At 33.9% G+C, this 26517-nt stretch overlaps 3 protein-coding genes across 3 annotated transcripts; all 3 read right to left on the bottom strand.

Moving 5' to 3' along the window:
* Positions 1–14: 14 nt before the first annotated feature.
* LOC105795978 (uncharacterized) lies at positions 15–621 on the bottom strand. The gene is made up of 3 exons (XM_012625626.2): positions 604–621; positions 399–520; positions 15–315 (listed from the first exon to the last, which is right to left on the bottom strand). The coding sequence occupies exons 1-3, from the start codon at positions 619–621 to the stop codon at positions 15–17; spliced, it is 441 nt and encodes a 146-aa protein (XP_012481080.1).
* An 18868-nt stretch (positions 622–19489) lies between these two features.
* LOC105794831 (U-box domain-containing protein 44) lies at positions 19490–23569 on the bottom strand. Its single transcript, XM_012624186.2, has 4 exons — positions 23421–23569; positions 21905–23218; positions 21480–21777; positions 19490–21390 (listed from the first exon to the last, which is right to left on the bottom strand). The coding sequence occupies exons 2-4, from the start codon at positions 23126–23128 to the stop codon at positions 19811–19813; spliced, it is 3102 nt and encodes a 1033-aa protein (XP_012479640.1). The 5' UTR covers positions 23129–23218; positions 23421–23569; the 3' UTR covers positions 19490–19810.
* Positions 23570–24817: 1248 nt separating this feature from the next.
* Positions 24818–26231, bottom strand: LOC105796214 (ethylene-responsive transcription factor LEP). The gene has a single exon (XM_012625792.2). The coding sequence runs from the start codon at positions 25913–25915 to the stop codon at positions 25097–25099; it is 819 nt and encodes a 272-aa protein (XP_012481246.1). The 5' UTR covers positions 25916–26231; the 3' UTR covers positions 24818–25096.
* Between the last annotated feature and the right edge of the window lie 286 nt (positions 26232–26517).

Genomic DNA, 26517 nt, shown 5'->3' with positions numbered 1-26517 from the left:
ATACATGAAAGCTATTAACATGTAGAAGAAGAGTTATTTGAAATGCAACACCATATATGTGTAATAGATTTAGAAGTTGAACGTTTGGGTTCCTGAATGTGAGCCACTTTTCGGAGGAAAGACTTGTTCAAGAACTTTTGGCCAGAAGCAGTAGCTTGATTAGGACTGTCAAGCTCTGATATAGATGCCCTCTTCTGCTTGGTGATCACCACATTAGGGCAATGCCTTAACTGCTGCTTTGCTGTGTGTGCCGCGATCATTATTGCCGCCGCAACCATTCCCCCCACAATGTAAATCGGCATATAGTCCCAATGCCTGCAAATGTCCACCATTTCCCTCTTACTTCAAAACCAAAAAAAGAAAAGATCATGTGGACGTCAATTGAATTTAAAATTTACTTGTTGGGAGGGAGATCACCTGGAGCAGTGGTATATTGTTTCATCCTTTGAGTTGTGGATGATGCAAATAATCGGTTCGAGCTCCTAATTTCCAATTGAGTGATCATTGATTTCCAATAACCCTGCAACACAATTTCATCTTATCATATCAAAATCAACAACAAATAATATAAGGGAGGCCAATGTTGCAAACATCTATGTATACCGTTGCTCTAAAAGCCATTTTATCCAAATTCAGTTCAAGTAAAGTTGCACTAAGTGGATGGTAAGAAGGAAGTTTGATTGGCAATGTCTGGATCAGATTTAAGAGGAGGGGTGGGTGGGCTTGGAATTATGGGAAGATTAAAATGACACGTTGACGGTAACCAGAATTTGTAGGTGCGGTAGTTAAATAAGGCTTCTGAGTATTTCCTATTATTATTTTTAAAGAGTTTACGATTATAATAGTGGATTAATTATCTATTATATGTATTGTTTTCATCCTCGTTGTAGTGGCCCAATATTGCCCGGCCCAATATGGAAAATAAAAACAAATATATATATATATTAAATGTCTAAAATGTCCATATTACAGTGACTCAAAACCGTTTACAACAATCTACTAAAACCCAAGCCCAAACCCTAATACATACGGCCCAACACCAAAGAGAAAAAGAAACCCAAGGCATTCAGCCCTAGCACGAGTGCCGCAAAGGCTTCCAGCGCCGTTCTCCCCACGCCTCCACTCGCTACGCGTGCCACATCATCGTACGGCCATTCCTGCAACAAACGAAAGACGAACAACGCAACACTAAACAAAAAAGGACAGATAACAGTTGTAAAAATTTTCAGATTTTGATTATTTCTTTTGGATTTTTCGGCACTATAAAGGCCGATTTAAAAAAATCTGTAAGAAAAAAGAGACCCACAAAGATTGTAGCAAAAATATTTGAAAGAAAAGCAATAAAAAAGACGGTTTCAAAAGGTGATCTTTTCTTTTTTTCTTATTCGGTTTTCTCTACCGCTTTCTTTTTATTTTTTTAATTGTGTGTAAACAAAAGAGAAAGGAGAAGGTTTACCTCGAAAAGCCTTTGGATCCGCGCGAGGAGGAGCTAAAAAGCCCCTAGGGGTGCAGCTCTGACCACCGTTGACGGTGTAATCGCGGCGGAGAGGTGGCAGATTGGCGGCGACGTTCAAAGGGTTAAGGATGAAACCCTAGCAGAGTTTTTTTTTTTCTGTTTGTTTCTAAGAAATAAAGTAGAAGTGTTTTTTAAGAAAAATTTTGTTTTAAGTAACAAAGGGAAACAACGACACCGTTTAATGGCCTGTACCAGCACGGTGACCCGACCCAAGGGGAGAATCCGCATGTTTTGCTTTGACGGGCTATCTACGCGCGCGGTCCCTCCTCTTTTGCGATGATTTCCAATTTGGTCCTTTTTTTCTTTCGTTTCTTTTTCTTTTAAATTAGCCGCGTAATTTTATTTGTGTTTCATTTTGGTCCCGTGTTAAACACAGCGTTTCGGAAACCTGGATTAATTTCTTTATTGGTCCCCCACTTTGTTTTAATTCTATTATTTTCTTGTCAATTTAGGTTTAATTGCGATTTAATTCCCTTTTTTTTACATTTGTTTTTTTCATTAATTTATTGATTAATTGACTATTTTTATTTTTATTACTATTTATTATTGTTATTGACATTATTATATTTGATTATTTTTCTATCTACCTATTTATATATATATATATTACTTTGTTCTTTATTATTATTTTTAAACTGTTTTATTATACATATATGTACCTACGTAATATATATTATTTAATTTTAAACTATATATATGTATATTTCTTATCTATACCTGTTGCTATATATACTATTATATGAAGTTTTTCGTTCTATTATTTGTTTAAATTAACTCATATACATTATTTTATATATTGTTATAATATTGACCTTAAAGTTCATTCACATATTATTTATTTTATTGATATTTTATATTTCAAACTTTTATGTATTTTATTTAAATTCTTTTATTCATACAATTTTCAATTCTTCTCTTTGTTATGTTTTTTGTATCAATTTGCATGATGTTCCATTCGAGATTAATTTTCCAATTCATTTAGCCTTTAATTGTTGATATTGGTATGGTTATTATATGGGACTATTGCTTGTGTATGTATGTATTGTGTTGCTCATCTATATTTAAGGGTTATTTGTGTTCACTAGTGTATACTTTGGCCTACGAATTATCACTTCGCATTGTCATTCCATCGCGCTTTATTCACCTCAAAAGAATTACGTTTAATATCATTTAGGTATCAAAACCAATCTATCCAAAAACTTTCAAAATAACGCAATACTCGAAATTTGGAATCCTCGAGGGAATGGAGCCCTAACGTATTCGGTTCCAATTTTCCTCGTTGAATCTAAATAATCGAAAATTTTCTTCAATCAAAACCCATAAACCAAAAACTCATTTTCGGGAATTCGACACGTCGTGTCCTAATGTATTGGATGTGACATGTCGTTTTCTCGAAATGAAGATTTTAAAAAATAATAAGGGTCATATTCAATGCTAGGAATTTTGAGAAATTGTGCCCTAACGTGTTGGGTTTCAATTTTTCATCTGACTAAAGGCAATTGAATATCCCTTTTTAACTTCACCGCGAGAGTTTTGAAAATCAAAAGACAAGCTTATTCTCGAGGACTAAAAATGTCGTGTCCTAATGTATTGGGTGTGATGTTTTATTACTCTAAGACGAGAAGGTCTCTTGCATTCGCCTCAATTTATCCAAGTATCTTTTATAAAATTAACATTAATAAAAAGGAAGGATCATATTTTAAAATCTTTTCAAATTCTCGACACTAAGACATTAAACAATCAATTCGGTACCAACTTTGGGCGTTACGAGGGTGCTAACCCTTCCTCGTGAGTAACCGACTCCCGAACCCATTTTCTCAAAATTCGTAGACCTAAAATCGTTTTCAAGGTGATCTGATCACACCTCTTTAAAAGATCGGTGGCGACTCTAATTTTTCGTTTCATTTTTAAGTCGACTAAAACAAAACTTTTTTTTGTTTTTCGAAAAAAATGGTTTCGACACTCGTTATAATCTAATATTCTTCACCCAATTTTATGAGCCTTCTATGCAGTTCCTTTTCTTTTCCCAAATTAAATTAGTCCCTTGTACACAAAATATATGGTGATTTTTAAAATTTTCTTTTTGGTACATGGCAAATAAAAATTAAAAGATAAATGGATCATGACCGTTAAAAAGAAATATTAGATGTAGTTGCAGAGCCAGTGGCTAGCATGGGCTTGACTCCTCTTAAAATGAAAATTTTCATTTTTAGTCTCTTTTATAATTTATAAGAAATTAAATTAGTAATATTGACCCCCAACATGATAAAATTATATTTTTTAAAAATATAATATTAAAATATAATATTACTAAAATAAAAATTAGTAATATTAAAATGATAAAATTATATTTTTACTATTGTAAAAATATACAACTTAATTTCAACACCTCAAATTTCTTTTTTTTGACTTTGTCCCTGTCGATTATGGTTGGGTAAGATGTTGAAGACAAGCTAGTTCCTTTATTTCCATATTATCTAGAGTGCACAAGTGAAGGTTGTATAGAAGTTTCTTACTCCATGAGAGGTGATATTGCGAACTTAAAGCCACTGAAAGATCTAGGAAGAAATGGATGTGAGCTTCATGAACCAATTTTAAGAGTAAGAAAGGATACCAAACCAGATCACTACGGAGAAATCATAAAAGAAAGAAATGTTTCATAGATTCCATTTTTCTACGACATAGTGGGTAGTCACCATTAATATGAATATATTTTTTTCCAAAAGAGACTCCTTTACTTCTAGGAAATTGTTACACCTTTTCTAGAAGAATAAAACCAACTTGAAGGAGAGACGTAGTTTCTAAACATTATTCCAAGTTACTTTGTTGCAGACCTGTGAAGGTTGGCTCTGATGATAAGATCTCCAAAGGTGGCGATAAGCGTTCTTTATTGAGAAATTTCCATTATAATCGTGATGCTAAACAATTCTATTCCTACCTCCTTAGATAGAGATGGGTCTACTTGTGAGCTCAACAGTATTATTGTCACCGAGGATTTCCATAACTTTGCATGTGTTCCATCTCTTTTTGTTGGAATCAAGGCGGTCTTCTGCTTTGGATGCTAACATGTTAGACTTGGCAAGATCCAGGTGAGGTCCGTTGGGATTTGGGTTGACCCAGTAGTCATTGCCACTTCAGATTTGGATATATTTTCCTTAATTTGAGATGTCTCTCCCAAGTACAGTTCCTTTCTAGATCCATGAGTCAGGTAGTTTTGTTTTCGCTATTTTGATAACTGCAAATGCACAACATCGTTGTCAAGTAATAATTACAATAAAAGAAACATTTTAAGAATCGAACCCACAGGAAAGTGTGCAATTGACTTCAATTAATTAACTCAACTCACTAACTCACTAAATTACTAATATAAGTTTCAACCTCAAATCACTAATGTTATGGTCTACGATCACATTTAGTTAATGACAATTAATAACCTATGCTAGATTAATTTTAATCTAGAATCAATTACATAGATGCGCCTCCAAATTTAAGTCAAATGCTAAAAAGCAGAAGTGCCATAATCGCATTTTTCCCAACGCCGCTAATTGGTTTAACAATTGCAATGTGGTTCTTAGTTGGTTGCTTTCCCTAAAATCAATCTTGGGTAACCTCCTAACAAGATCGTTAGCATAGAATCTTTTAAAATTTTTGTTAACTTGTGTGTCACCTGGAATTAACATATGTGCACAAGTTAAAAAAAATTTAAACCGCAACCATATTTTCTAAATCAAATTTTAATCCTATCTCAATTACTAAGTCATTAACCTACGGATCTCCCAACCACGTAAACAATTTAGCACATTGTGAATTGTCAAGCAACATACAAGATATTGAGATGAAATGTAACAAAATAGAAATAAATAAAACTAATTAAAACTTAATAATAGATAAATCTCTAATGGGTTATTATAATCCACAAGCAAATCGAAAGTTGAATATTACGACGACTAGAAACTATGAAAGACAAGAAAAATAAACTTTAGAATTGTTTATAATCTAAATTGATGTCCCCTTTTCTGAAAAACTTAAGTTTTTGCTTTATAAAAGGCTTTGCTAAGGTAAAACTTGTTGGTGTGTGGAGATAAAATAAACTTGTGAGAAATTAATGAATGCTTTAAGACGTGTATCAATGCCACTTTTTTTAAGGTTCTATTCACCCTCACCTATATTTTTGCAAAACAGTTACTGACAAATGAACCTCAAGGATACAATGAAGCCCAATGACTGTCTATATTTTGTACTGACAGAAATAGTCCACTGAATATTGAGCAAAGCATAGTAAGAATATCAATTTCTATAAACAATAGAACAATTTAAAAACAATAGAAGATGGAGGAGAATCAAAAGAAACAAAAGTTTTTATCTTTTTAGTGTATCACACAAATGAAGGTTCACTCCTATTTATAGGAGTTCTTTGTCTCTTTATAGAGACATAACTATCTGAATGGATAGTCACATATTTTATCAATAAACATAATTGTTCAATAGGCATCAGTTTGAATAATTATGACCCTTTGCTATTAATTAAGTGATATAACTTTTGTTAATAAGATACATAACTCATCACCATGAGTAGTGACAACTCTTGGTTAATAACCAAGTGACATAACTTTTGGACCATTTGTAACTTTTTAATTATAACTATTGGAATATTATAAATTGTAACACCCCAAAATTTTAATTTTGGATATTGTGAATGTGTGACACAAAATATTTTACTGCTTTAGTGGTTATGTGTTCTGGATGTGTTTGGGAGGTCCTAAGTTCAAGCCAGGACTTGGGAAAATTTTGGTATTTTTATGAATAAGCCCTATCTTTGGTCAGTAGGATTTTAAGTAAAAGTTGGCTAATAATTAATAGAATGGGTTTGTTAGTCTGGTGGATAAGTGGAGTGTTGGTGTGAAGGAGGTCATGTATTCGAATCTTTGCACGGGCAAGGGAGAGTTATTTTTGCTCGGCTTGGTGACTGAGAGTTTGAGTTATAATTGATAACTGAGTAGTGGGTGGTCGAGATAATGTGAGTAGTGAGATTGAGTGAATCAGTTTCCCCAAAAGTCCTCTCTGTAACCGACGTTTAACTCCATCCTCTGCAGTTTTTCTTTTCTTTTCATCATCTTTTGTCTCTATAGCCGAATTTTCTTATCTTTCCCCACTTTTTTTGTTTTCTTTATTTTTGCAAATCGTCTCTTTGGGTGCAACCATCGATTTCATCTGTTTCGGTAAGTTGGGTAAGCGTGTTTTAGTTTTGATATCCTTGAATCGGTAATTAATGGAATTATTTCGTGTTTAGGAGACCCTTAGGTGGTTGTGGATTCCAATCGATGCTGAGGAAGTGCGATTTCGTTATTGTGCGTTCAAGATATGAGTTGTCGAAAATATATGGGGATGGTCTATTCTTAATAATTCAGTTTGGTATCAGTTTAAGTGACTAAATTTGGTTTTTGGATGGTTGAAAATAGGTTTCGGAGTGCTCGGGGATTGTTTTAGCTTTAATCGAAACCAAGTGTGTACCCAAAACGCAGAAAACAGAATTCGGCGAAAAGCCAAAATTGCTTGCTATTTGGATAGCAACAGTAAGCTAACTTTGAAAAGTCACCATAAATTGTGGAAATCGAATTAGTGGATGAAAAAAATATGGAATTAAAGATTATTGAGTCTAGTTTCTCATAGAAGAAACAGTGTAAGTAATGGAATTTTAAATCGTGAGATATAATAAATTTTGTGAGACAATTTCAGAATGAATTTGGGTTCCCCTGTTCTGACTTTGGAAAATCATCAAAAATTGGAGAAAAATAATTAGAGGTGAAAATTTACATGTTTAAATTATTAATGAGTCTATTTTTAATAGAAACAAATGGAAACATCATCCAAAATTTGTACTAAGAGATAATTAATTTTTAGCAAAGAAAGGTCGAAGCTGTCAGATAGCAGAATAGAGGTAAGTTTGAAGATTTTACTGTACTTATTGGCTGAGCCAAAAATTCTGAAAATTTTATGGTAGAAAGGTATTTGAGTTTAGTTTCAAAGACATTAAGTGAATCTTAATTTGTAATTCTGTAGCTCAAGATATAAATAATTTAGTAACAGTGACTCAAGTAGACAACTTTGAAGGAACATATAAGTAAATAGTGAAAACATATATGAATATTTAGCTAGCACGAGTTATATTAAAAATGGATCACGCGGTTAAGGCCAATTTGAGCCGAGTGGGCCACGCGAGCGTGTGGGCCCACACGGGCAGGCCACATAGGCGTGTGAGCCCATTTTTCTAAAAAGTTCTGTAATGTTGCACGGTTCGCCCAAGTCGACTGTGGACCTACTGTAAGGTCGGTAAGCTTTACTTAGGCCCCCTACATGTGTGATTTGTCTATCTGATTTCTATATCAAGCATGACTTATGATATTTGAATGTATGTATTATTAATTGCATAATGGCATGACATATTTTGCATGTAGCATTGCATCGAGGTGGGTTGATGATATTTGAAGGAAGTGTCTGAAATGCTATTAAGCCTGTTATCTTGCAGCTCAGCTGCAACCTTCTGATTATGTGTCGCATTTCGGTACAGCATGGTGTGTAGGGATGGGTGGGTTGATTTAATCCCCACATAGTGTGTAGGGTTGGACGGAGATGGTGTGTAGAGGTTGGTGGGTAGAATCTGATTCATCAGAGATCTCGCATTTCAGATCGATATGCGCCAAGGCCTTAATGTATTTCTAAGACTGTATCTGAATGGGCTAAGGCCCAAACTGATTCTGTAACGAGGCCCAGTCCCTAGACTGTAACTAACTGAATGCTGTTGAATATCTGTATGCATGTTTTCTGTGGGGGATTACACACTGAGTTTGCGTAAACTCACCCTTTTTCTGTTTAATCTGTACAGGTAATCCCCAAACTTGACGGGTCGGTGTAGCGGAGGACTCGATGGTGGCCACACGTAATTTTTAAATTGTTTTCCGTTAATGTCTAAAATTTATTTGTAACATCTCAATTTTCAGTAGTCTTAGAACAGTGATTTGAGATCACTAAATTCCATGAAAAAGTTAGAAAAATATTTTTGAATTAGTGAATTTTGTGATTTAAAAGAAATTATTAGGTAAATTGAGTCGAAAACGAGGTATCGAGACCTCGATATTATAAACTGAGCCGTAAATATTTTTATAAATATTTACGGAGTGTCATTAGGGTAGTATTAAAGTTTCGTTAAGAAATTTTAATATTCCGATGGTTAATTGATTAAAAAGATCGAATTGAAAAAGAAATATTCACGGACTTCGTTCGATAAATTGGACTCGTAAATATTTATGATAAATATTTACGAAGTTAGTTGTGTAGTTAATTAGGTTTTAATTAAGTGAATTTGTCTAAATTGAGGTTAATTATGAAAAAGATTAAATTGCAATAGAGACAAAAGTTTAATTATAGATTAAAGAAAAGTTAAAAGGACCAAATAGAAAATTATGCCTTTTTCTAAAGTTGAGGCGGTTTAACATTGAAAAATCCAAGATATTTTTAATTTAAAATATATATTATATTAAATTTACTTAATTAATAAGTATGTTTTAATATTATATTATATTATATTATTATATATTTATAAAACAAAAGAAAGAATAGAAATGAGAAAGAAAGAAACAGAGATGCAAAACGAAATTTGAGAAACAAAAAGAGAAAGAAGAAAAAGAAAGAGAACCACGGCTTAGGGGTTTCAAAAGTTCCAAATTCAATTGGTAAGTCAATTTAGTCCCTTTTTCTTGTAATTTTGATATTTTTGGAATCCTAGAACAAAATACTACTTGATTTAAGTTGAAATTTTGAAAGTTAGTAAATTTTAGATGTTATTCATGTTGAGTTAATTGATGAATTAGGGTTAAATTGATTGAATTTCAAGTTAGAAGTTAGTAAAAGGTTGATTTGTAAAATAAATTATAGGCTTTGAATTAATAGGGACTAAATTGAGAGAATTTCGAAATTAGGGATTTATGGTGAAAATGAAGAGTTAAAATGAGTTTATAGTAAGAATTAAGAGAGAATATAGAGTTAGATTGAGAAAATAAAATTAGTATGTATAAGGGATTAAATTAGGTAAAGTTTAGGTATAAATGGAAATATTTTAATGAAATTGTGTATTAATAATTTTTAATTGTTTAATTACGTAGCTAATGTCGTACAAGAGTCATTGTCCGAGAAAGGAAAGAAGAAGGTGGACAAAGAGTAATTCGAGAAAATTTCAGTTCATATTACCATATTTCCAATTTAACTATTAATTGTTATAATTTAAATTAATATACATGATAAGCAAATTGAGGTAAGTATTATGATTGAATTGAATAAAAAATACATATTGGTATTGAATTTATTAATAGTAATTGTTGAATTTTGAATAATATGTTTAATAAATAAAAATAAGGTGAATATCGATATTGAATTAAATGATATTGAATTGTTTGTGAATTGAAATAATAGATGTTTTGAATAGATTGAATATTTGAAATTGTTGTGGAAATGAAATCGAAATTGGAAAAGTAAAATTAACTTATCGGACTAGATTGGATACAAATGGCATGCCATAGGATTTGTGATCTGATGAGGAGATTTGTAGTTCGGTCGAGAAGATGATTCTGTTATTATATGCTTCGGTTTATCTAAAGAGGCATCTAATGCCTTATTGGTGTGTTTGGGAGGATATGATATACTGCTGTGGTAAGGAGGATTTATATTATTCCGGGTGTGTTAGGTTGGATCCGTGTATCCGTCAAGGTCCGAGTCTTGTTAATAGGGGTAAATAATTGAAATGAGAAATTTTGAATAAGTGTGATTGATTGAGCTATGGAAAGAAATGAGAAATTGAAATTGTGAATTGATATGTGAATTGGAAATCGAGATATGAGATTTGAATATATGAACCCAAAGTTCATGATGTGATTAAGAGTAAATTTTTGTTATATGATATTAGTGAGTACAAATTACAATAGAATTGATATTGAATATAGTGAATAATTGAATGAATTGTATATGAATTGAAATGAACTATTGGGATGAGATGTGAAAAATTCAATGGAATTGAGATAGTGAAATAAGGTATGAATACAATTAAATACATTATTTGAAATATTGCTTATTGTTATTAATTATCAAGTTGATTTAAAATATGAGATAATTAATGAATAATTATAGACATAAATTAAATGTATATAATTTATCGATTAATGTTATAAATTTGAATTATGGTAATACCACTGAGTATACCTATACTCAGCGTACGGTTGTTTCCGTGCACAAGTTAGTAGAAAGCCAGTGTCCGGTCCAGCATCCAAAGCAATCCCGACCTCAGAGAAATTTTAGTGATGTACCTTTCTTTTGATAATGTGGCATGTATCTAGGTGATGTATAGATTAAAGTACGCTATGTATGTTATTTATTTGTGAATTAGTTATAAGTTATCCGATATGTCTGGTAATGCTCTATAACCCTGTTTCGATGACGGTTTGGGGTTAGGAGGTGTTACATTATTACTTATTTGGGGTTTTTTATGTAACTTTTGGACTATGGACTGGTTGGCTTTAAATTTGGGACTTTATACTATTTTTATGGTTTTTTTTAAACTGCAACTCAACAAAACATGGTTTTTCTAAAAACTAAGGTTTTTGTAAATAGAAACGATTTTTCCTAAATTAATTGGTTACAAAAGCTTCCGCTAAGAGACAAGTTTTAAAGCAAATCAACTAGTACTTATTTTTTTCGAATTAAATAAAAGCTAACTAACTGTAACAATTTTAACCAGACAATCTTGTCTTCAAATCTTATTCCATGTGACATCGCCAGATTTGGCCATAACGTTTAGGCCGGGTTTGGGGTGTTACATAAATATTTTGAAAATGTTCAACAAAACCATAAAATAGGGTGAAAAGACCAAAATGCCATCGCTAAAAAATCAAAAGAGAATTAATGTGCAAAATTGCACCAAGGCTACGATGTAGGATGACCAAAGTTGCGACCTTCCTAGGCAGAATGCATGCTTTTTATTTTTTTTCCTACTCTTTTCTTTTCTTCACTTCTTCTAGCTTTGTTTTTTCTTCTTTTGAACTCATTCCAGTAGCATACCAAAGACCGTGAAAAAACTTGTTAAATAAAAAGTATACAAAAAAGTATTAAAAATAATCTAAAAACACTAAAAACCTTTAAGAGGGAAATGGAAAGTGAGAGTTGTTGATGAGTGATGTGAGATCACAATTTGTACATTTACAATTTAGGCTTGTATTAATTGATTGCATTTTCATATTAACTGCATCTAGAAATATCAAGGTGAGTACCTAATGGTAATAAATCTATTGAATTGAGCTTGATTGTAAATTGTCGAAATAAGGGACTAAATTGAATAAGTTATAAAATATTATAAATTACTCGAAATATGATATTTTCTATGAGATTGGATGAAAATGTATTGAATGATATGAAGCTTATGTGATATATTAATTGATTGGATTATGATTGTGAATATGCTTGATAAATGGTAATTGTACTAAATTGTAAATGAGTTGAATATTAATACCCTATATTAGTTGTTCAGATTGTGTTGAATATAGTTGGCATGTCATATGATTGATTTGTATACGAGATTATGTGTTTATATGCCAGGATGCACTTTATGTGTTAGGATGTACCTTGTGTGCCAGATAGGCGCTTCGTGCTCCAGGATGCACTTCGTGTACCAATATGTTTTTTGTGCGCTAGGATGCGTTTTGTATGCCAGTATGCATGTTACGTGCTAGTTACCCTATTTTGGTTCATCCAATGATGCACTGCGGTGCTAGTTTGATGTGTTGATTGGACGATCCAAGTATCTGTCCAAGTCTGAGTTAGGTTGATAAGGGTTGCAAATTGTAAGTTTGGTAAATAATGTGTATATGATGCTATTGAACCAATTGTGTTATATGTGAATTGAAATGGCGAAAAACATGTTGATGATTATGTGAATCAATTGAAGTCAAGCCCCGAGGGCTGAAACAAAAGTAAATGAATCAATAGACTCTAGAAACAAGTTGAATAAAGTGACAACAAAGTGAATGAATTGTATGTTATAGTACATGAATAGCATAACATAATGGTATGTTATAGATAATCCTAAATGAATGCTTGTTTCATGGATATCATTAAATTGGTATGAAGTTATTAATTAGCTATTGATGAATAAGTTGAATGACCTTACATGTTGTAATGTGGACAAGTTGTTTTGATATTTGATATATGCATACTTTAGTACTCCTTGATGATGAAAAGTTTGGTAGCTAAGATATGAATTGGTAGATTTCATATGCATACATACTTGAATTAGCTTGAACACATATTGCTAATGTTTATGTTGTTGTACTTTAAATTGTAAAAGTGCAACTAAGCCCTATTGCTCAGCGTATAGTTTGTTTCTCCTTGAGCTGGTATAGGTGAACCTTGGGAATTCGAAAAGTCCTTCTAGCACCTAAGAATCGGTTATGCGACTTAGCAAAGTTTATAATGTGCCTTTTTAAGTGAATGTGGCATGTACCTAGGATATTTGGTTGGTTTTTGTATTGTAAATGGTTGAAGTTAGAATTTGGTAGTTGATGTTATTTTGAAGTATCATTTTGGCATATTTTGGCTTGATTTCAATTGGTATGCTGTTGATTTGGTTGTATGGGAATAGAGTATGTATGATTTCAGGTCAATCAAACTTATAACAAGTTGATTTTTGAGGTAACAGGTTGTCACGTCGCGGCTATGTACCCCCAACGTCAGAACAAGAAAAACTTAGGGTTCGCGTTGCGACGACGTAGCCTAGAGAGTCACGCATACTCTCTATAAACCTAAGTCAAAGAGTCACGTCACAACGAGGAAACCCCGAAGTCTCGATGTCAACTCGAAACTTTGAAAATTTTACAATTTAATCCTATTTCAAACCCAAGTTAGAAAAAGAGCTTTCATAAGCTTGTATAAGAACCGTAAATGATTATGTATTATTTAATATGCATGATTTACTTGTATTTAAATGTGTATAATGACGTTGGATTGAATATTATTGATTTTAGTTGCTCCAACAATGGATGTAACACCTTGTAGCTCGGACCTGACGATTGGGTCGGGTATCGAAGTGTTACAAAAAATTTTGTATAGTAAGAGATTTGTTTTCTTTCAATAAGTATTTCGTTGTTTTTCCTCTTTATTTTCATTGTTAGCTTTTTTTTAATTTCAAATAGGCAATAGGATAAATTCAATTTAGGGTTCAAAATTTTAGAATTTTGGTGGTTTAAAAATTGATAATTAATTTATAAGTTATAAGAGTATGGGAAAATATGGTGAGAATGGGGGGATACCTAGGCTAAAACGTCAATGGAAGTGGTAAGAGGAGAAATATGAGGAGTGAGGGGAAAATATCTAATAAGGGAGTAAGGGGTAGAAATTTCAGAGCCATGGATATTCCTATTGAAGGAGACATTTACAAATACCACACAAATTCTAATTTCATGAGGAGAATATTAGCCACAAGGAGCCTCGAGCTAGAAAATCTCAAATTTGAGTTTATCAGTCCTAACGAGACAAAACATTTAAGTGACATCGAAGAGTTTGATTTTAAAAGGGAGGTGTACTTATTGCTACATTTGTTTGAGGTAGAATTCCATTTACCTCCACATTCATTCTTCCTGAGTATGCTCAATGCCTACCACATAGCTCCAAGATAGTTGGCGGGGTATGAATGGTGGGCTTTAGTGATATTTTTTATTGACTCTATGAAGCAAGGTGAAGAACAATCATTGGAGGTTTTCCAAAAAAAATTAGATCCTAACTTTTAATGCTCAACCACGCTAACGAAATATGCTATATTGTAAAGTATACTCACAACATAAACCTTAAGCAATATTGCCTCATGTAATTTTCACTTGAATCTCTTGGAAAATCGAGATCAGAAAATGCAGCAGAAAATAAATTCAGGGAAAAATTAGAGTTTTAATTTTTTTTCAAAACAAGAACTTGGTTGTGATATCTAAAGTAATAAACACTTAATCGAAATTGTACCTTTTCTATTCATCTAGGTTGAACGCTTCAACCGAGTAGTCTGCTTCGCTACCCTTAAGCTCATGTCTGCCGAGTGTGGGTTCGCTTCGAATTAGAAAATTTTTCACAAAAATTACAAGTGAGGTAATTTTATAATTTCTCTAAACTTTTGGATCAAATTGTAAATAAGAAAAATATCTCTAAAAATTTTCTGAAATAATTTCTTAAGAGAAATTATCTCTACAACTTTATCTTGAATTTAAGTGTGTCCAAATAATGATCCAATGCTCTCCTTATATATGGAGAGTTTGGAAAGTTCAACTATGATTAAGCTTAATCACTTTAATATTAAATTAATCTAAAATTCATCAAGATTAATATTAGAATAAATTTAATATTAAATCTTATTAAATTAATAGAATATTTATTTACAAGATAAATATTAAATTAAATTTAATATTAAATCTATTAAAATAATATTATTTTTAGAATAGTTAATCTAAAATCAAATTCTCTGGTAGAGTCCTAATAGGAGTGTAATTCTTCCACTGCTCAACAACCAAAGACCCACTGTCGTCGATCATTTTCTAGCCACCGGAATGTCGTCCTCGCATCCGTTGGCACCTTGAGCTGGTTTGGTTTCTACCGGTTTGGTTCAGGCTAAGACGTTCTGATTGGTCTGGTCCAACCATCAGTTGGACCGTCAGCTCGGTTTCACATACCAAACCCTAATCGACCAGTTTTTGGGTCTTGGTCTCGATTTTGGGCTCCCGGGCCTAATTTACGACCTCAGGTCCAATTTTCTAGTTCAATTACCCTTTGAGCCTATTGTCTGACTTGAAAATTAATTTCTAAAAATATCATATTAATTTGATCAATTTAATTTTACTTGATCAAAATTAATTTTCCAAAATATCACTTAGATTTTTCAAATTAATTTTTGAAGAAAATTCTTTAATCAAATTCTCTAGTTGAACAATTCTTGCGACCGCCCAATTTAATTTCACGTCGAATAAATCGACTCAATTAAATTATTTTCAAAGTCGTAAAATTTTCTTTTAATTCAAATACAGTCCGATCCAGCCTTTGTTGAGCTAGCGGAGGGACCAATCGGACATATACAATTAGGCTCTAGTAATTGTAATTATGTCCAGAAACATCATTCCGATAATTTAAAATTACTTAATCATTAAGTCAGTTCACAAGAAGTATCATGAATGAAAACTCCTTATTACATACTCTTTACGAAAGCAATTCATCTAACTGCTTTGTCCAATGACCTCGTCATATGTGTGTTACCCTCATATGATATCATTGATTCTTTTGAGTTAAATTCGTTCACTAAATACAATCTTATTTTATCTCACTGTCATCATTATGTCTTCTTAATGATTAATATGATCACTATCAACAAATGACTGTGATAAATTGCTCGTTTGAGAACAAGCAACCCGTGGTCACGTTCCATATTTATCAATCCACACAATGCCAATGAGAGGATATCGTTAACTCTTTAATTGAGCAATGAATTCCACTGTTGCTAGTAAAACTCATGTACCCAACATACCAGTTATTGGCTCGATCATCTTTAGAGTATAAACATTCACTTATATCAAAGCACATGAGTTACATACGCATAGTCAGTGACTAACTCAGGATTTAGGTAAATCACACCATGAATATCACATGTGAATTAATTTAAAAACAAATTCAAAATTAATTCATCTTAGGTCTATTCCAATGTATCATTCTACCAATGAATACCTTTATGTCTCTACCTGTAGAGTCAAATGCTTCGATAGTCAAGACTAGTCATCTCCTCAATTGGAATTGTAGATGACATAATAATTCTTCTCAGTATTTGAATCAAATGTTTATTTTGATTCTTTTACGAGATTACAGACTTGTTTAGATTATCTAATGAAGTAAGTTGTCTTTCTCGCAATGTAAACGTTCTTACAATGCCACTTATAATCAGTTTGAACATAGATAATAAATGAGTTAATATTTGCTTGTCACAATTTCTCTATGCATGCAAAATATGAAAGATAGAAATATAAGACATAATAGTGAAATGTGAAACTGTAACACCCCTAACCCACAACCATTTTCGGAATAGGGTTTCAGAGCATTACAGATCAAACAGATATAATTTTAAGCATTTCAAAACAATCATCCTAGGTGTCTAACCAATGTACCCTCATAGGTACCACATTTATATCATCAAAACATATCAATAAAACATCATTCAAATCCAATTTGTAAACATGTTAAATTTAATCTATTTTGCCTAATTCATATTCATTTAAACATGAACTTAAACATTTCATAATATGACCTCAAACATAAACACATATTTATATATATATCCAACTAATATTAATTTATAATCTTATTTACAATCAATCCACAAAATAGTTAACATTAGACACCCTAGGTACATGCCGACACATTTCAAAAGGATAAACATCACCACATTTGAGTTCGGGATTGTTGTTGGATGCTGGATCGACGATCAAAATTAAGTACCTAACCTGCGAACAGAAAATAAAACCGTACGCTGAGTAAAAACTCAATGGTATTTCTATAACCCAAATATTTAAAGATAAGAAATTACAAATATACGATTGAAATATAAACACATATTAATATTTAATTATTACAACAACCATATCATATTTCATTTGTTTTACAAATATCTCATTTCACATACTTGCTATATAAATAGCTTTTCACAATTTATTTCACACTTCATTATACAATTGTATTATCCATTCCATATTCATTTCATGAGTATATAACTCATATATTCCATATATTTGCAACATATTTCACATTCTATTTTCAATTCACTATTTCACTTCCATTTCTCATACCATGCCATTTCAATATCAATCATAAAACTTTATTATTCATTTACCCCTATTAACACGACTCGGACTCGGACGGATATGCGGATCCAACCAAAACACACCAGTTTGGCACCCAGTGCCTCATCGGATAATTCAAAGTAATAATTTTACACCCAGTGTCTCATCGGCTAAACCGAAGTAAATTGGCACCCAGTGCCTCATCGAATTAATTCGAAGTAGTAAATTAACATCCAATGTCTCATCGACTCGAAGTCGAAGAAATTCCTGAACTCTTCCCATCCTATGGCATGTCATCTATATCCGGCTCAATCTGATACAGTAAATAGGGTTTCAATCACTTTTCAAATACAACCAATATTCATTTCAATTCAAATAATCAATCCATTCAATTTATATATCTACCAATTCAAAACATCAATTACTCACCTCAACACTTACCATATACATTAAATAAAAATTACAACAATTAATAACTAGCTTCGGATTATAGAAATACAAACCAAAAATTTCGAGTTATTCCTCGTCGACTTTATTTTTCCCCTTTTTAGTCGATGATTCCAGTACGACGTTAGCTACGGAATTAAAACAATTAAAATTCATCAATACCGCATAATTTAATTTCATATTGTAAATTTCAAATTTTACTCAATATTTGTCTAATTTCCAATTTAGTCTCTAAACCGAGATTAATTTTATTTCTTCACAATTAATTCTATATTTTCATTCAATTTCTACTTTAAACTAGATTTAACTCTCTAATTTTACTTAAATCCCTAAATTTCAAAATTTTCACAATTTAGTCCCTCCCTAATACTCAAAATTTACAATTTATTCTACAATTCAATCCTTTTTCATTTCTAACTTAAAATCTATCAATTTAGTCCCTAATACTCAAATTATTCAACATAGAAAACATTTAAAAACTCAATAATTTTTAAAATTTTGACATAGGTTGGGTAGTATTTAATTCAAATTCCAAAAACATAAAATTACAAAAAGGAGACTAAATTAATTAACCAATTAAACTTAGAACTTTGAAACCCTAAAGCCCTTCGTCTTTCTCCTTTCTCCCTTTTCTTTTCTTTCTTTCTTTCTATTTCCTTTTCTTTTATTTATTTGTTTTATTATTATATAATATATTATTATTATGATTATTATATATACACTTAAATGTTAAGTAAATGTATTTTATTATAATATATATTAAATTTTACATATAACTTTACTTATGCCGCCTCATTTAAGAAAAATGGCATAATTGCTTTTTCAGTCTGTTTAATTTTTCTTTAATCTATAATTTAACTTTCACTCTTTATGCAATTTAATCCTTATATCTAATTACTTTTAATTCATACAAATTCACTTAATCAAAACCTAATTAACTACACAACTAGCTTCATAAATATTTACGAGTCCAATTTACGGAAACGGAATCTCGAAAATGCATTTTTCGATGCCCTTGACTATCGAGTCGTTACATAAACTTATTTATTCATCGTTCAAATACATAGAAAACTTATTTCCGAATAGAATGTTGGAAAAAAAATATTACTTATTGACCTAAATTGAATAAACTCATTAGGACCTTTCACCTTCCATATAAGTACCACATTAGTCATTCTTTAAGTGCATCCATCACCCATTCTTTCACAATATCCTAATATTTTTTAATAGAAGAATCCACAATAAAGTAAGTCAAACATATAGATACATATAAAGGTACCAAAAGGTTCTTATATGAATTTATTCGGACTTTATTACGATCATAGTTCTAAAATCTTAAAAAAAAAATCTGAATTCATAATAACTATTATGAAGATAGAATAGATTAGAATATCAAATTATTTACTATCTATTGTTAACCCATCCTAATATCTGTAATGTGGAAATATGCTTTTGTTGTTTCTTAGGAGTGAACCACTTGTAACTTTGTTATCCAAAGTAAAGCATTCACTGCACGGGCAATTGATATCAAATCAGGTGTTGGAAAGTGATTTAAGGCTTTGCAACTTGCAGAATGGTTTACAGTGCCGCTCTTGCATATAATAAATACAACAATATAAATCATAGATGCTTCTAAGTCCATTCAAAACTGCTGAGAAGCCTATTAATTCCATTGAACCACTCTGAATAGTATACATTATATACTCTAAAACAACATGATTCCATGGTATCAATCTGCATATGACCTTTCTGTTTGCATGGTGATGTATCTCATTAACTCACTAAGCATTGTTCTAAAGAATTTCTTTTTATTATTTCTGATCAGCTGGAAAATGAATATGCTATGTTTTTGGTTTTGGGCTGAGTTCAACCCTTGACCTTACCTAAAGAATTGATTAGGACTCTGTACAAGTTCTGGTTCAAGCTTCCTATTTACAGAAAACAAACAATTTCAGAAATAGGAGGATTGCTCAGGAAGAACATTCATGTTCTTAAGCACCAGAGCTACTTTCTTTCGAAGGGCATCCTCGTGGAGCAATTGGATAAGGATTCCCTCACACCTCTGAAACAACGCATCACTTATTTGTGAATGGTTTAGGATCTTCTGGAGTAAGTCCAAGGCTTTTGTTTTGGCAGACAAGGATCCCTTCTCTAGGACCTGCAGAATTGCCACAACACCTTCACTCTCTACAATGGCAGCACTTGCATTTGAATGTGACAATGTACTGTGATCTTCTAACAATGTTTCAAGTGCCATTAGGGCAGCCTCTGCCACACCCGAGTTTGTATCACTCAAAGTTCGCAATAGTGGCTTCACAGCATCTGCCTTGACAAGGCAGAAAGTAAGTCTCTGCGAACATGCAACTCCATGGAGGGGGCATAAAATTTCATTGTCTGCTGAGCCTGAGCAGCACCACGACATGTTAGGGAAGAGCTTCTTCATGCTAAGCAGTGGCATGGAGTTCTCTTGCTTCAGTCTGATGCTTGTTTCTGCGAATGACAGGCTGGTGGACCGTGATAGATGTGCAAGAGCAATGGCAGTTCGCTGCTTGGCCAGCGAGCTACCTGTAGAAAGCAGTCGAATTAAAGATGGAAAGAGCTCAAGCTGTCCTACTTGCCTCCAGAGTTGGGGCTTGGTGGGTTCCGTGAAGCGTAAAAGTGCAGCTAGTGCATTTTCAAGTAGGGACTTGTCTTGGTTAGTGGATGCTCCAATCACACCAAATTCTTCCTCCGAATTGCAGATCACTTCATGAATGGCTTTTAAAGTTTCTGATTTACGGAGTACTTCATCAATAGCTATATCATCTTTTGGAAGTTGGCTAATTATTCCAGCAGCAAGGGACCTTTCTTCAAAATTAGGCGAACATGCTAGGATGGATGCTAAGGTGTTGATGGCAGTTTCTTTTCCAGGGGATGGTGGGACAGGAACCCCGTCAGGATGATCTTCAGACACACAATGTATTAGCTTCATTGCCCATTTTCTAACTGAAGGATGATCACTACCAAGGCAAGAAAAAAGGTTATCCACGGCATCTGTGTTCGATCGTATTAGATTTTGAGCTGTCTTTGACTTATTGCCTAGCTCAAGCAGCAGGTGCAAGAACTTGACCTTAAATTGACAATCAAATTTTGCAACAAATTGCAAAAGGAGACCGACATTATGCTGTGATTGCAGCTCCTGGAGCCCTTGATACATCTGAAATTGAGGAGGCTGACATGCTTCTATCAGTAGAGCTAGAATCTCAGCAGCTTCTTGTTTAAGAAGAGGATCTGACCTGAATGAAATGAGATTAAGTAAAAGTGGTATAGTTTCCGGATCTGATAGAAACCGCTTTACCATCTTGGGATACGGTACAAGCTTCTTGACACATTTGATGCAAGCAGATTTCCATGCTGGGGAATTTGAGGATAGCAAGTGAACTAGATTGTGAACAAATTGTTTATCTTTCAGGTCATTGATGCTGTTTTCTTTGAGCTGCATCTTTTCCAAGGCTTCAGCCATCAATGCTTGGGTCTCTTGTTGTCCTGCAGCTGCAAGAACAGGCTTTCAAGTAAGTTAATTTACTCAATAAACATATCGTACTATCAGTTTTTTATCTCGATTGTATCTGGTGCTTCACCTTGGTTGAATCGAGCAACAAATGACTGAAAGTATCCAGCTTCAGCCATCTTCACAGCGAAGTGTGTGTTGGAAGAAAGATTCTGCAATACAGCTTTAGCTTTCGACGAGGTATCAGGGTTGGGGTTACTGAGCAAAGAAACCAGGACAGGAATACAATCCTTGGTATTCCCTATTCTCTCTATGAGAGTTTCTGTTTTAGACAGTTCCAACAGGATGGAAAGTGAATTGGCTTCTGTTTCACCATTGTACATGCGCTTCACAATGCGGCGAACAGCTCCTGCGTCAACAATCTGTAGCTGCAATTCCCAAAAAAAGAAATCTTAATCATCATATTTGAATGCTTGCTCCAATGAAAAATATATAATAACAAAAGAACATAATGGATTAGATTTTAACAGATATAGAAACCCAGTCTTTCCTTACCTTATGGTCCTCACAGTATTTAGCTAAACAATAAAGGCATTTCTCTGCAGCCACACTGTTAAGCCTAGTGTCCTTTAACGACTCGACGAACTTCGGTATGAGTCCCTCCTCGGCAGCTTTCACTGCATATTCGGAGATTTCCACCAGATCCTGCATATCATCGAAGGCTTTGTTTTCTCTAAAAGGATCATCGGAATTGATACCGGCAACTGCAGCTTGAAATTTCCAGTCCATATCTCTTTTCTTCCATTCTTGAATAGAGCTCCGGAGGTTAACATTAGGAGTAAGCTCCTGACTTTGAAGGTCTTGTCGGCAAGTGGGACAATCATAGTTTCCACGCTTGAAATATTCCTGAATAGCCTTCCTCTCAAAGCTGTGGCCACAGATAATTGCAACCGGGTCTACCATCATCTCATCGCACAAGGGGCATATGAAGGAACCGATAGGGTATTGGTTGTGGTATGTTGAGATATCCTCATTCAGTGGCCTTGAAACCATTTCGGTACTGTACAATAAGTTTATCAATTGAGAAAGCTCAAGTGCCTCCGCCAGCTTCTTTTGAACTTCCATCTCATGTTTTTCCTGCTTCAAAAGTGCCAATTCATTTTTTACCAAAGATGCATCGGCATTGGCACCGACTGCTTCCGCGATTTTCTCCAGGAGCTGCACAGCACTCTTTCTGTTTCTACTGCTCCGGGATATTGAATTCTTTATTTCTGAAGCAATTGTTTGTGTTGATGCTGACACGCGGAACTCCATTGAACTCAGGTGCTCGATGATACGGGTATTCATACTCTTCAAGTTCACTGCCATATCAAGACTAATCAACTCAAATGAGGAAACGATCGCAGCTATATCTTTGGCTAAATATTGCATCTGCGAGAGCACCGAATGCGAGTGAAGTATGAACCGGAGATGGCTTCCGGATTTATAATCCTTGATCATCTTGTGGGCTTTCCTTAGCTGGCTGTTCAGTTTCTCCAATGCTGCCTTGGTGAATTCTGAACCCATTGAAGTTTCAATTTGGTTCACATTTAAGGCCTGCAAAAGAGTATCCAACTCAGAGATACTAGTGGAGAATTCTCGGAAGTTGTCTTTCTCAAGCACTACATCCCTTGTTTCCTTAGCAAGATCCACTATTTGCAACCCCACCCTGTTCCACAGTTCCTGTAATACTGCTCCACCAACATCCTCAATTCCAATTCTAAAGTCCATCCAAGACATTGGAAGGAGCTGTAAGAATTAACTCCTGTTTTAAAAGGTAAATTCCTTCCACAGCTGCTCGCTACAACTTTGGCATGTAATAATAAACCTCTGTAAAATAACAAAACAAAAAGAAGCCCTTATCAATGGCCTTTATTCCTATGTTGTACAATCAGGATTACTAAGAAACAATAACTGCCCTATGCAAGAACTTTGCTAATGATATGATATCTCTTTCATGGTTCACCTAAAATTCGTTAATAGGACTTAACTAAAAAAAGAAAGGAAAAAAAAAAAGAGTTGAACTTGAAACCTGGTGTGTTGATTCTTGGGGCCAATAGGAGGTTGAAGGTGAAGTTGCCGGGCTCTCCAAGAAACGGATTGTTTAGAAAAGACCATAAGAATACGTTGACGCTTTCAAGTGACACAATGGAAGATATAATTTATAGTTTTTATAGTGTGAAGATGGAAGATTTTAAAGGAAAAGTCTTGTTAACGTGCACAATGGGACCGCGGTTGGACGTTGGAACTTTTCACGCAGACTACGCGGCTTATAAGCACTGATTCTCTGAACCCACATCCACACAGGAACCAGTTATCACACCCCACAATCAACAATATAAGCAGCACTAATTACGTTGGCTCTTCCACTTGGGTGACCGAATTTCATCACCAAGACCATGGAGTATACTGATGTCAAAGATGTCGTCATTACCGGGAACCATTCAAATGGCAACGCAACCACTATGCTTGGTAGTAAAGTCACCTTCAGTGGGGTATTACAAAATTGGCATTTGCTTCTCCAAGATGGCACCCTTCATCATTTCATTTAAAAAATTCAAACGCGTCAATTGGGGATTGTTTCTTATTGGGCTGCGTAAATTAAAATTTTGTTTTCCCACTTAATAAATTAGAGCTGAACTAGTTTAATTTTAGAACTAAGTGGCAGCACTTTTTGACGTCATAATATGAATCTTTGGAGTTCTTAGATTGCGGCACCCTATTACAACACATGTCTATTAAGAGCACGTGTTAATCCATTAAAAGTAAAAACATTCAAGCTGCTGGCGATGGTGTGAATTGTGATCACACATTTTACATTTAGGGTCTGTTTGATTGACGGAATTGATTTTCCGGAAAATCATTTCCAACTTTTCCAGCGTTTGATTGGCGGAAAGCATTTTCCATTTAGAAAATAAACTCCAAAACAAGGGAAAATGGGTTACATTTTAGGGAAAATGTCTTACCCTTTCAATTCCCGTAAGACATTTTCCGTGCTCTCCTCTCTATCGCCTCCTTCATTCCTTCCTTCATTTCGGTGAAAAGCGCTTACATTTATCGATTTTCCAAGAACTTGTTTTTAATTATTCAATACTTGTTTTTTAACACAATTACAAATAATTTATTTGATATTAGTTTTTTCAATTTATAACGATTAATATTGTAGCTTAATAATTGAGTATTATTATAAATAAATCATTGCAATATATGTAAAAATAATTTAAAATATAAAATTTATTAATATATATTAATATATGTAAAACAACTTTTCCGAAAAATATTTTCAAAAATCGGCAAGAGAAAATATTTTACATGATTCAATCAAACACCGAAAATATTTTCCAGTAAATCATTTTACAGAAAAGTAAAACATTTTCCAAAAATCATTTTACGGAAAATATTTTACTGACAATCAAGCTGACCCTTACTTACAAACCAAAAAAGGACATTTATCTTGGCCCCGTACACCTTTGACCGAAAAAGGCAATGACATGAACCACAAAAACAGGCTTGGAAGCAGGACCCTTCTCCCCAAATTGGACCCTAAATCCAACAACAACCCATGAAACCCGTACTTACGTACGCCCCAAAATCATCAAAATAAGCAAAAAGCCACTAACAGCAACATCCCCAAACTAAGACCGACAATTTTTATTTTTTTTTGAAATGATAATATTTTTTAACAGAAGACAGAAGTTGTAGTTGCTATTAAAAGAAGTAGCCCGATGATGATGAACCCAAATCAAATCCTTCAGCTACCGTATCAGGAACCGATGGTATCTTCCCGAAGACTGGAGTGTGCTGCATAAGTTCGTAAGAGTTAAAGTCGAAAAATGGTTGACTGACTCCTGAGTCAAATCCATCTGCAGACCCGAGAAGGCCTGTGTCACTCCACGATCCATAAGTATAACTCATATCAACTCCAGAGCCATAACAAGTAGAAGAGACGTCCGGAGGCAATGGTGGCAGCTCACAGTCATCGCTGAACTGTTGAGAACCACCATTTCCAGCAGCATCCATGACGCCAGTAATGGGGGTGTAAGACACTAGTGTATCGCTACTCTCTTGGTTCCATCCAGAAGAGAAGTGGCAGGCATTGAAAGGGTCTTGAGTGAAGAAAAGCTGGTTTTGGTTAGCATCCGTTTGTTGGTGAAACGGTGGGTGAATGGGAAAAATTGACGACATGTCATGCTGTGATTCGTCAGGGGAAATGATGGAGGTGACCGATGAGCCAACTGGCATATCGGAATAAACGAAGTTGGTCCGAACCTTAGAGCCGCGCATGGAGCGAGCGGCACGGTCGTAGGCTAAGGCTGCTTCTTCGGCAGTGTCAAAAGTGCCAAGCCAATGCCTTTCTTTCGTGGAAGGGTCTCTTATCTCCGCTGCATATCTGCCCCATGGCCTCCTCCTTACTCCCAAGAACCTTGCCTCTTGTTGCTGTTGTTGCTGTTGAGGCTGCTTTTGTTGCTGCTTTCTCTTGTTTTTAGAAGAAGAAGGAGAGTTAATCTTTGAGTTGTTGAAATCCATGAAGATAATGAAAGAAACAATAACTTGTGTTTCCTTTAGTGTTTGTCTCTCTGGGTTCTTAATGCTTCTTCCTTTTTTTTTTCTGATTAGATAGATAGAAAGGGAGAGGGATAAAGGGAGAAAATTCTTGGTCTTGGGAATGGAATAGAACAATAATATAGCTCGGTGGTTTTTAGGAGGGTGCTAGTTGAGGTTTGTTTATCAGCCATTTGCATTGGGGTTTAAATAAGGAGAAAATTTTCAAATGCCATCCATAGTTTTCTAAAATCCAAAATTAGGAGTGAGCAAAAGAACATTGTCCCATGCTTGCATAATGATCCTAGTGTGGGCCCTTGCTTCTGATTGGACCCTCAAACTCCCATGAGCACAGTTGCCCTTCATGATGAGTCACTCAATACAAAGCCACTTTTCCTAATATTTGTGATGATACATATGATGTTTGAGAAACACACATCTCTGCTCCTGTTTCTTGTATTTTCAATGTAATTTTTCTTATGTATCTAAAGTAGGAAATGAGTGTATACAACCTTTTTTTTGTTGCTTTTTTTTTTCAATAATTAGATAGAAATATGAGAAGAGATTATACGAAACTGTGATTCCAT

The sequence above is a fragment of the Gossypium raimondii genome, chromosome 3 (genome assembly GCF_025698545.1).
Source record: "Gossypium raimondii isolate GPD5lz chromosome 3, ASM2569854v1, whole genome shotgun sequence".
NCBI classification, from domain to species: domain Eukaryota; kingdom Viridiplantae; phylum Streptophyta; class Magnoliopsida; order Malvales; family Malvaceae; genus Gossypium; species Gossypium raimondii.
Note: the sequence above shows the minus strand (reverse complement) of the source record. Positions and strands in the feature narration are given on the sequence as shown.